This window comes from Nomascus leucogenys, chromosome 5, assembly GCF_006542625.1.
Source record: "Nomascus leucogenys isolate Asia chromosome 5, Asia_NLE_v1, whole genome shotgun sequence".
In the NCBI taxonomy this organism is placed as follows: Eukaryota; Metazoa; Chordata; class Mammalia; order Primates; family Hylobatidae; genus Nomascus; species Nomascus leucogenys.
In genome coordinates this window covers 101,404,590-101,417,165 of record NC_044385.1, presented here as the reverse complement: position 1 = coordinate 101,417,165, position 12,576 = coordinate 101,404,590, and the positions used below count along the sequence as shown (strand labels likewise).

General features: G+C 38.0%; 1 protein-coding gene across 5 annotated transcripts in view; it reads right to left on the bottom strand.

Moving 5' to 3' along the window:
• LMO7 (LIM domain 7) overlaps positions 1-12,576 on the bottom strand; it is a 234,520-nt gene that overhangs the window by 139,299 nt on the left and 82,645 nt on the right. For all 5 annotated transcript variants that reach the window (XM_003257345.4, XM_030813495.1, XM_004088145.3 and 2 more), the window contains exon 3: positions 959-1,029. In XM_003257345.4, coding sequence (XP_003257393.3) covers positions 959-1,029 — 71 coding nt within the window. The remainder of the gene's footprint in view (positions 1-958; positions 1,030-12,576) is intronic.

Genomic DNA, 12,576 nt, shown 5'->3' with positions numbered 1-12,576 from the left:
TCCAAAAGTAATAGAGCAAAAAATCTAACCTAGGCCCTTTGACTCCAGACCTTTTGCTGCAAACAACTCCTTCAAAAGGATAATCAAAATCTCTAAGTACTAGTGCATACACTCTCACTGCTTACATGTGGACAGATAGCATAAATACCTGTGTGATAAGTGTCTAGATTGAAATAATTAAGTGCTTTCAAAAATGTGGGTGAGTACTCAAGTACATTCTTAGAATTCATTTGCTCGCTTCTGCAACCTCTACCTTCACCCAGGATTTCATCCTTATGCCTCACAGGCCTGCCTCTCCCTTATTCCCAAAGGTCATATACTTGGCTAACTGTACAATGCGTCTATCGGGGAACAAAATATTACACTACACATACAATGTAGGCCTTATACTATCAACCATGGTACTAGCCTATTTTACTTCTCCGTAAGCAAAGTCTGGGGTGTGGTTCTCACTGGTATCTATTAATTGAATGAATGGTCCATAACTCAAATTGATTTTGGTAATGTAATGACTCCACTTAAAGCTTAAAGGAAAAATCTACCACTCCAATCATCACGATTTATTGATGAAACAAAGATTTTGTGTATTAATATCCAAACCAGGCAATTCTACCCCATTAGAATATTCAGACTAAGAGATCGATGGTAACATGTCATAAGGCTTCCTTCTCAATCATCCACCCCCTACTGGCCCACCATGCAATAGAATCTTTCTTGTTTACTAATTAAAAATAATATATATTTTACCAGTGCTATCTTTAGATACAGAGACTGATAACCCCTTCTTCCTACTGTCTCAAACTGTGAGGTATCAATTTGCAGGGATCAAATCTCACCTGTGACCGAGAACACATATCTGTGACTACGGTGGCCATGGGAGGAGCCAAACACCTCATCACTCACACACACACACACATCTTTGCTTTTGAATTATTTTTTAAATACTTTAAATACTTACTCACACAGCAGAACACCGTTTTCTAGAGAGGCTCGAAAATCTTTTGTTTCAAAATTCTTCTCTGTTACTGCCTGAAAGACAGGTTTGGTTGTTAATTTTCCCTTAAGCAGGGATAGCACACAAGTCAAATTCAGTATTAGATTAATTAATATGCATTTAATGTTATACTTGAAGGGTTTGCACATATAGACTGTTATATCCTATAATCTGTTCCTTATAGGAATATGTACTGTCTGTTTTATATTACAAAGAGATAGTTTAACCATTTCAGTATGACAAATATATACAGGAAAAAATTACAATGAGTGTTTTTGATAATATAATCATTTTATTGGATGATACACAAAAGTTAAGAGCTAAACTAAATTTTCAACATATTTTATATATTTTTTAAAAACCTATGGGTGATCTATTCTACTAAGAATGAATAAAAACAGTGTAAGATAGAAACTCAAAATACCAAAGACACTGAATACACATATTGTTAATTTCAATTCCATCTTTATATTCCTCAAATTTCATCACAAAGCTAAACAGCAGAGGGCATGACACTTCTTAAACTTATTTATGAAATCGTCCTAATTGATGTAAAGAGCCATTTATTGAAACATCCTAGGGAGAAGACTATTAAATCCTGGTTCAGAGAGACAAAAGAAAGGTGAGATGTTGAATATTTTAAACAGACAATTCCCAACTTAAGGAATTACAGAGGAACTGGCACCTGCAGTTACCACCACCAGTGATGTTGGTGAAACCTCTAGAAAAATATCTAGATTCTCTCTCTGAAGGGGGAGGTGGTTGGGATAGAAAAGGGGATTCCACAGGGGAAATAGTAGCAGAGAAAATTAAGGTCACAGTGGGAAAAAAGCTGCCCTAAGAACAACCCCTGGGACTGAGTCCCAGCTCAAGGGGAGGGCAGGGACCAACAGCAGTGACACCAGCTGTCCTGGAGATGCAGCCACCACGTAAGAGCAGGGTTAGTCCCTGCTCCACCTACCACTTCAGAAAGAAATACATTTCTGATATCCTGAACTGGAAAGTCACCAATCTTAAATTCCAGGTTGGCTCCAGGGCTCAACAAAGGGACCTTTACCACCATCCCCCAGCTGTCCTCATTGCTGCCAGCTTCACAGTCCCCCTAGAATCCCTGTGTCTTCATTCTGCATCTCTCCACATTGCCCAACATCACTGCAGCTAGACATGATATCTGTTAACTGACAAAATAATGGTTGTGTTTCTCAGAGGTTGGTCTATACATCTAGAGAGGAGCATGGGCCAGGAGGCAACATGCTCCAACTCAGGAAGAGGTAGATCCTTCCAATACTTGGCATTAATCTACAGAAGGGCTGCACTGCTGCTTTACTTAAACAAAGGCGGTCTGTTACAGGCATTACCTGAATGTTGGGTAGGAAATTACCGAAAAAAAAAAAAAAATGTTTTGAAGGCAGGCAGCTCTTCCCTCAGGGAGTCCACAGCCTCATAAGAAAAATGTACGGGGTGGAGCCAAGATGGCCAAATAGGAACAGCTCCAGTCTACAGCTACCAGCATGAGCGACACAGAAGACAGGTGATTTCTGCATTTCCAACTGAGGCACTGGCTTCATCTCACTGGGGAGTGTCGGAAAGTGGGTGCAGGACAGTGGGTGCAATGCACCAAGCGTGAGCCGAAGCAGGGCAAGGCATCACCTCACCCAGGAAGCACAAGGGGTCAGGGAATTCCCTTTCCTAGTCAAAGACAGGGGTGACAGACGGCATTGAATCTCTGAATAGACCAATAACAGGCTCTGAAATTGAGGCAATAATTAACAGCTTACCAACCAAAATAAGTCCAGGACCAGATGGATTCACAGCTGAATTCTACCAGAGGTACAAGGAGGAGCTGGTACCATTCCTTCTGAAACTATTCCAATCAACAGAAAAAGAAGGAATCCTCCCCAACTCATTTTATGAGGCCAGCATCATCCTGATACCAAAGCCTGGCAGAGACACAACAAAAAAAAGGGAATTTTAGGCCAATATCCCTGATGAACATCAATGCAAAAATCCTCAATAAAATACTGGCAAACCGAATCCAGTAGCACATCAAGAAGCTTATCCACCATGATCAAGTGGGCTTCATCCCTGGGATGCAAGGCTGGTTCGACATATGCAAATCAATAAATGTAATCCAGCATATAAACAGAACCAAAGACAAAAACCACATGATTATCTCAATAGATGCAGAAAAGGCCTTTGACAAAATTCAACAACCTTCATGCTAAAAACTCTCAATAAATTAGGTATTGATGGGACGTATCTCAAAATAATAAGAGCTATCTATGACAAACCCACAGCCAATATCATACTGAATGGGCAAAAACTGGAAGCATTCCCTTTGAAAACTGGCACAAGACAGGGATGCCCTCTCTCACCACTCCTATTCAACATAGTGCTGGAAGTTCTGGCCAGGGCAATCAGGCAGGAGAAGGAAATAAAGGGTATTCAATTAGGAAAAGAGGAAGTCAAATTGTCCCTGTTTGCAGATGACATGATTGTATATCTAGAAAACCCCATTGTCTCAGCCCAAAATCTCCTTAAGCTGATAGGCAACTTCAGCAAAGTCTCAGGATACAAAATCAATGTGCAAAAATCATAAGCATTCTTATACACCAATAACAGACAAACAGAGAGCCAAATCATGAGTGAACTCACATTCACAATTGCTTCAAAGAAAATAGAATACCTAGGAATCCAACTTACAAGGGATGTGAAGGACCTCTTCAAGGAGAACTACAAAAACCACTGCTCAATGAAATAAAAGAGGATGCAAACAAATGGAAGAACATTCCATGCTCAAGAATAGGAAGAATCAATATCATGAAAATGGCCATACTGCCAAGGTAATTTATAGATTCAATGCCATCCCCATCAAGCTACCAATGACTTTCTTCACAGAATTGGAAAAAACTACTTTAAAGTTCATATGGAACCAAAAAAGAGCCCGCATCGCCAAGTCAATCCTAAGCCAAAAGAACAAAGCTGGAGGCATCACGCTACCTGACCTCAAACTATACTACAAGGCTACAGTAACCAAAACAGCACGGTACTGGTACCAAAACAGAGATATAGACCAACAGAACAGAACAGAGCCCTCAGAAATAATGCCACATATCTACAACCATCTGATCTTTGACAAACCTGACAAAAACAAGAAATGAGGAAAGGATTCCCTATTTAATAAATGGTGCTGGGAAAACTGGCTAGCCTTATGTAGAAAGCTGAAACTGGATCCCTTCCTTACACCTTATACAAAAATTAATTCAAGATGGATTCAAGACTTAAATGTTAGACCTAAAACCATAAAAGCCCTAGAAGAAATCCTAGGCAATACCATTCAGGACACAGGCATGGGCAAGGACTGCATGTCTGAAACACCAAAAGCAATGGCAACAAAAGCCAAAATTGACAAATGGGATCTAATTAAACTAAAGAGCTTCTGCACAGCAAAAGAAACTACCATCAGAGTAAACAGGCAACCTACAGAATGGGAGAAAATTTTTGCAATCTACTCATCTGACAAAGGGCTAATATCCAGAATCTACAATGAACTCAAACAAATCTACAAGAGAAAAACAAACAGCCCCATCAAAAAGTGGGCGAAGGATATGAACAGACACTTCTCAAAAGAAGACGTTTATGCAGCCAAAAGACACATGAAAAAATGCTCATCATCACTGGCCATCAGAGAAATGCAAATCAAAACCACAATGAGATACCATCTCACACTAGTTAGAATGGTGATCATTAAAAAGTCAGGAAACAACAGGTGCTGGAGAGGATGTGGAGAAATAGGAACACTTTTACACTGGTGGTGGGACTGTAAACTAGTTCAACCATTGTGGAAGTCAGTGTGGCGATTCCTCAGGGATCTTGAAGTAGAAATACCATTTGACCCAGCCATCCCATTACTGGGTATATACCCAAAGGATTATAAATCATGCTGCTATAAAGACACATGCGCACATATGTTTATTGCGGCACTATTCCCAATAGCAAAGACTTGGAACCAAGCCAAATGTCCAACAATGATAGACTGGATTAAGAAAATGTGGCACATATACACCATGGAATACTATGCAGCCATAAAAAATGTTGAGTTCATATCTTTTGTAGGGACATGGATGAAGCTGGAAACCACCATTCTCAGCAAACTATCACAAGGACAAAAAACCAAACACTGCATGTTCTCACTCATAGGTGTTAACTGAACAATGAGAACACATGGACATAGGAAGGGGAACATCACACACCAGGGCCTGTTGTGGGGTGGGGGAGGGGGGAGGGATAGCATTAGGAGATATACCTAATGTTAAATCACGAGTTGATGGGTGCAGCACACCAAAATGGCACATGTATGCATATGTAACTAACCTGCACGTTGTGCACATGTACCCTAAAACTTAAAGTATAATAAATAAATAAATAAATAAATGAGAAAAATGTAATGTTTAAAGCACAATTAAACATACCCAAAGAGAATGGCATATTCTTCTGAAAATAACTGAGAGGACCCTGGATTATCCCACCAACCTGTGCAACACAAACTCTTGAATTTTCCCCAAATTGTTCCAAAACAAACTCAAGAGGAGTGCAGATCTCAACTACAGAAAACATTGTAACATGTCCTTCATGTGGAAACTCCTATGCAAAGCCAAAAAGCATGAAATAGGCCCAGAAACATCCAATGCAGATGCTAAAGCCCATTCTCTCTAGTCATAGCAAAGCCCCTCAAAGCCACTGACACAATCTGGCAATTCCATTCCCAAATCAATATAGATTCAAAGCAATGATTTAGAAGAAAGAAAGGCTGTGTCCTGCAGACACCAGATAGCAGTGAAGAGTGACAGTCAACAGCAATGAAAGGGCCAATCAAGAGGGCAGTGTGTAGCAAGTGGCAAAATGGAAAGAAAAAGAAGTGAAGTCTGACCAAAGCAAGTTCAAATTCCACATTCACTACCTAATAACTGTGTGATCTTCAGCAAGTTACATAACCTCTCTGCACCCCAGTGTGCTCATCTGAAGCAGGGAAAATATCACCTGCTTATTAGTTTCTAGTGGCTGAAATGTGCAATCAAGTTCTTGAGGGTGGTTAAACAGTACATGCCAAACCTCCTTACACGCATCAACCCTGAAATTACCACTCCGACAATACTCCAATAATTAATCCTCAGAAACACACCTCCGCATCATATAGACAAGGCTGAGTTAGTTATATTTGAATATCCTTTAATAAAGTGGGAAAAATGGAATATTCAAAGCTATTCAGAAAACCCAACTATCCATAATGGTTCATCTCCCCCAAAAAGATGATGGAAAGGCAAGATCATGTGTAGTAGACTTCAGACCCCCTCATATATCCAAATATTGATGTACTCTTGTACTTATGTACTTTCCAAAATCTAAATAATGATGATAGAAGACCAAATTCCATTTGTACAGTATTTATATTAAATATATATATATATATATAAACTAAACAAAGGTTTTAAATAATAGCTTATTATGTTGAGAACATGGCAATCTGGCATGCCCTGTACACCACTGAAGGTAATATAAAATGATACCACAATTCTAGAAGGTAATTTGTGATATGTATCAGAAGTCTTAAATATGCATATTCTCCTAGGTGCAGGATCTAGGAATTTATACTAGGACAACAGGACAGGCACACAGAACAGAACTGTTTCACAGCGTTCTGTAGAATAAATAGCAACAATTACAAATACCCTGAATGCCCAGCAATAAGAAATTGATTATATTATGATATAGCCATAAAACAGAAAATGACATGAAATTGAAATTCATGTCATAAAAGTGGATTTATTACTTGTAAAGAATACTTATTATTTAAAAAGCAGTTTATGAAAAATTGGGAAAATTTATGAAAAATTGGGAGTATAATCCTTATTTCTATAACTCTATAAGAATGTATCATAAGTAAACATGGAATAAATATACTAACAGTAATTATTTCTAAGTTGTAGAATTACACTTATTTTTAATATTATCTTTTGTTTATATTCTTTAAAGACTACAGGTGTTTATATATAAATTTATAAATAAATTTATTAACACAAAAGAACAACATTCAAAAGAAGTCAAAACCAATCAGATTTAGGTCAATTTACTAAATCTCCCGTACCTAAAGGAACAAAGAATAGAAGGGGCTGACACCAGTTTTTGTCCTAGGTAATTTTTCTCATTATCTATGCAATCCACGCAATCTTAAATTTAATAATCCTTATTATTATTTCCATTTCACCAGTATGAAATTTGAGGCTCACAACGTTTAACTTTCTAGAAAGTTACAAAACCACCCACATGAAACAGACACCAAAAACCAGCAGCATTTTATAAGTACTCAGTAAAAGAGTAACTCAACTACATTAGACTCTAAAGTATTTTTAGGCTAAAAAAATTAAATTATCTTCAATCTATTTAGATATTTTTAAATTAGGGTATTTTACCATATAATACAGCTTCAAAAATAATCCTCCTCTGTTAAGGGTATAGAAGGTAGATCAGTAAATAAAAATGTTCAATTAATCTTTTCATCCAATTTTCCTGGATAAAAAGATGTGTTAACACATAATGACTGTGTGTGTGTATGGGTGTAGGTGTGAGAGACAGAGGAAGAGAATAAAAATATAATACTCTAAACTTCAGTATAAGTTCTATTTAAATGTTTTAACAGTTCTGTGGGCATTTTCACAAACATTATAAAACATTTGTACTGCACATACTAGCTACTCCAACCTCAGTAACTCGAAAAATCTGATTTTTTAATTAGCAACTCTTATACCATATAATTGTAAACTCACCTAAGACTCCCCCTAAAATAAAACAAAAATTTTTTATGAGTTTAAAACCAAAAAAAGAAAGCACAATTTTATAGCAAGACTATTAGGTCTACAGAGGCTGCCTCAGCTACTTACCTTAAGGTCACAACATGATGTCAATGGTGGCCTGTTGAGGCCAAGTAGGGGCGCTGGAACTAGGATGCCTGGGTTTAAAGCCCTGCCCTGCCACTTTCTACCTGCAATCCTGAACAAGCTACGTAACATCTTAGTTATCCCATTTGTGAAATGGAGATTAAATGTACCCATCTCACAGGGTTATGGTGAGAATTAAATGAGGTAATATGCATGAAACACTTAGCACTTGCCTGACCCAAGAGAAGCACTCACAAATGCTAGCTGTTATTACTACCTGTTACTATCCATCTGTAGACTGAAAGAAGCTGCATCTTAGCAGACAAATGTCTGTTTTGCCAGAGGCGACATCCTTTATTTAAAGGAAGAAATTGAGTTATCAAATTATTTTGTCTTCTGACAACATTGCAAAAGTTATAAATCTACGAACCATCTCAAAACATAGTGAAAGTAGGTTGTTTAAAAATAAGAATAAATCACACTTTAAATGTGAACTCATTCTTATGTTGAGAATTCAGTATTCTGAAAGAAATTACAGTATTTTAAAAGAACTGTTTAGTAGTTCTAATCTAACAATTACTCATTCAGTTTTTCTATAATTTTGAACCTTACTCATTAGCAAGTTATTTAAGGTGTGACACATTTCACATTTCACGTAATGCTGTTGTGAGTCATAGGAACCACGTAAATAGAGACCACGTGTTTCCCACTTAAGTTATCAAAAGTCAACACAAACAGGAGTGATGACTATGTAGTCAAACAGCCACACCCTGCCTTCTATACAATTTTTTTCTTCTCTTTCTTGTTTGCCCCTTTCCATATTTTCCTAAGGCAGTTAAATAAAATCATCCCCACCTAAAATAATCTGAGGAGATACACATTAGGAGAGAATACCTGAGGTTTAATCCTGGACCTATCTCACACGACACACTTCTAAATCACCACTCAGTCCCTTAATTTTAAAAGGGAAATTAATATTTGCCCTATCTACTTCATAGTACACAAGCGACTTGTGAAGGCATTTCGACTCCTCTGGGAAAAAAGGCTACATATCCCAGTGTAGGCTCGTGCTTCCAGCCATCCTGTGGCAAAGAAGCTAGGAAGCGACTGCGCCAAGTGTGAGGCTCTTGGGGCTTCCTCTGAGGTTGTAATTAGCCTACCCGAGCATATGAAGGGCGGAGCAGCCTCCCGAGGGCATATTCCGCACAAACACCTCTGCCAAACCTGTCTTACCACCTGTGGCCTCCAAAGAAGCCCTTGATAGGAAGTTATTAAAAAGCAGGTTCTGTGGAAGAAAGTATCTATCAGACAAATATTAAGGCAATAATTGCCAAGTACATAAATTTCAAAAAACACCATTTCTTTTGCTGTGAGGTGTATTCATTTCATAAGCAAATGGGAATTATCTTCACACCCTTTACTGTTTTGTTTATGGTTTTATTTTAATCCTCTTGCTGGATAAGATTTCTCACCAATGTAAACAACAAGTTTCCCCGAAGCTCTATCGCTCAGTTCCAGTTCTGATCGCATAATCCACATGACTTAAATCCCAAACATTCTGGGAGCTTCTTGAAGACCACTTCATACCAGACTGGTTATCAGCAAAATGCCCACTAATGCGAGTCAGCAGGCACTTCTCTCATTTAACTTTTTCAATTTCTTTTAAGCAGCCATTTAAAAGGCGCCTAGAATCCCAAAAGCACTCTCCACCATATTTGTGCACAAACCCCCGTGCTAAAAGAAAAACATTGTTTGAGCTTGTATTCAAAGCTGGGGAGAAGGGTTTGCTGACTAAAATTAGGCTCTGAGCTTCAACTGGACTCACAGTTGATTTCAAATTAAGTTACTTACTAATTGACAGATCAGCTACTAGGTCATGATACTTAAGATACAGACCATCATCACACCAATCATTTCAACATTAGTAATGAGAAACAAAAAAAAATTCCAACAAACATTGACGTTAGAAACCACTGTGGTACAGATGAACCACATCATGAAACAATTCCCAAGAGCCATGTTTGCCATAATTTTTCATTCAAGGAGATAACTAAGTGTTCACGTATCATGACCTTATAATGAGATAGTACAGGGCATTGTTCCGCAGGGAGAAGCCCCAGGCTGGTATACAGGAGGAGTTGGATGCCTCCTCTAAAGCTGTCAATCAATGAAAAACACCCTTCTTTACTCCGTTCATTAAACCTCATTTTTGAAACAACCATTATATGATCCCCATGACTCCACAAAACACATCAAATTTTTATAATAAATTCCATAAGATGTCCACATCATTATTTATGATGCAACAGCTTTGACAGATCTCATTGGTTACAAATACCAAAAATTTACAAATGCAAGGATTATGGCTTACCATAAACACATTAGGTAAAAACGGAACGTAATTTAAGTGGAATAAATACCTCCTACCTCTTTCCTGTCCCTGAATAGAATGATTGAAAAAGTCATTCATGATGTCAGAGAAGCCAGTTCTTCACAAAAGGATGGGTTTTGCCCTTTTTAAACTGTCCTCACAGTGCACACACATGCATGCACGCGTGCACACGCACACACACACACAAAGAACCTGAAGTCAGAGAAGCTGAGATGGGAGTACCCGACTCCTTGGGTAATGAAGACTGTCTCCTAACTTCTCAGGGCCTCAGCTATAAAACAGGAACCCGAGTTATGTTGGCCAACACTCACTTACACTGCCTGCTTTGGGCCTGAATCCTTGTAGTAACCCTATGTGGTAGCATCTCTTACCCCTGGTTTACACATGAGGAAATTGAGCTACAACAAGGTTACTGGACTTGAGACCTAGATCAGTAGGTAGTTCCCTATATATCAGCGCATTGAGCATCAAATGAGAGTGTCTGTGAAAGCACTCAGGGAACTCTAAACCGCAATTAGCGACCTACCTCCTATTCCCCCAGGCATTCCAGTCTACACTGCATACTCCCAAGAGCAGGAGGCTCTTACCCAACTTCTCACTGGCTGAAATACAGCTTACACACCCTCATCACTTTTAAATCAAATTATTCCTCCTATAAATAGTTGCTATTTACTAATTTATAGGAATAAAAAACAAGCAAACAAAAAGACTAAACAGATGATTAAATTTCAGGTGTGTGTTGGGGGGGATGAGGGAGTTGGTTGTGTTTTGGAGGAACAACCTTCCTCAGTTCTTGACATCACTTTATTAAAGTAGCCTTCTACTGCACAGGAGCAAACCCATCCTAGTTTTGTCAGTAGCTCAAGAATAAAAACATACAAGAGTACATGAAAGTATATCACTCTAATGATATTTTTTGAAAGACTATATGGTTGGATGAAACCTTCAAAGTTGAAAGCTTGTCACCACTATTAATTTGCTACATGAAAATTTTTCCAGGCTAAAGAATATGTTAGAGTTTAACTTTCCATTTAAATAATCTGTCTTAATTTTAACTAAGATACAAAGAAAGCATTCGTTTATTCATTCATTCAAAAATTATTTAATGACAACCTGCTATACGCATACCTGACATGGTGCATAGCACTAGGAATATAAAAAGTAAAATGAGGCAATTCTTGGAAACTCCTCTTTAAAATTCTAACCCTGTTTTGAAATTGTAGTCAAAATGGCATATGTGGTTAACCCACTGTATTACACCATGTTCTTGGTAAACGTATATTGTATATTCAGCAAATAACATTCCTTTACGGGATAATTCTCAAGTCACTCATCTCTATTAAGATTTGGCATTGTACTACATAATATTCTGGAGTATACTAGGACTATTTTTGCCAATACTAATATCATTTGATAGCAAAACCAAAGCCAACTCACAGTCTTCCAAGACAGTGGTAATCAGAACTGCACAGATCCCTGAATTCTAGATGGAACCCAAAAGTCTCATAGTGGTCAAAAGTCTAAACATTTCTCCTAACCCTCTGCCCCCTACCCCAACTTTCATCTCAGAGTGGCTGGGGTCAGTTACACTTCCCACTTCACCTTCTCTTGGGGAAGGCCAACAAGTCTTCACAGAGCCAGAAGGAAGGAGCAGGGAAACAGCCAGCAAAATGCAAAGCTCCCGGTTGTGTGCCCAGATAATTAAAAGCTAACTGTCTTTATAAACACTCAAAATTCTCACTCAATCATCATTAAACCAGATGTCAGCTACACTCACATTTTGAGGGGAAAAAAAAAGAATAAGTTTAAACATTTCTAGTCCATGAGAAGAAGCCCACTTCCCTAGACCATAGCCAACTTTTAGCTTACAGTCTCAAGTTATTTTTACTAAACCACAATTATTAACAAGCCAAAAATGAAATACAACTAGAAGAAAAACTAAATAAAACAGGGAAGAAAGGAAGGAAGATTGGTTCCAGGACTGGCAATTTATGTGCAAGGTTTCATCAATCCATCAAAATCCAAGACAACCTGAGTCCTATTAGGGGCCAGGTAAGTTCACCAAAAACATCACATACAAAACATGTGCTAGTTTTACAGCCTATGCTTCATTATGTTAACAATCACAAAAATCACTTCTAATAAGGACATTGCATTTTGTCTATAAACACAGGTTTATACTCCAAATTATGTTGTTGCAGACAATAAGGAAAATATCCCAAGGGAAAAAAGTCTAGCCTTAAATTATTTTTTTC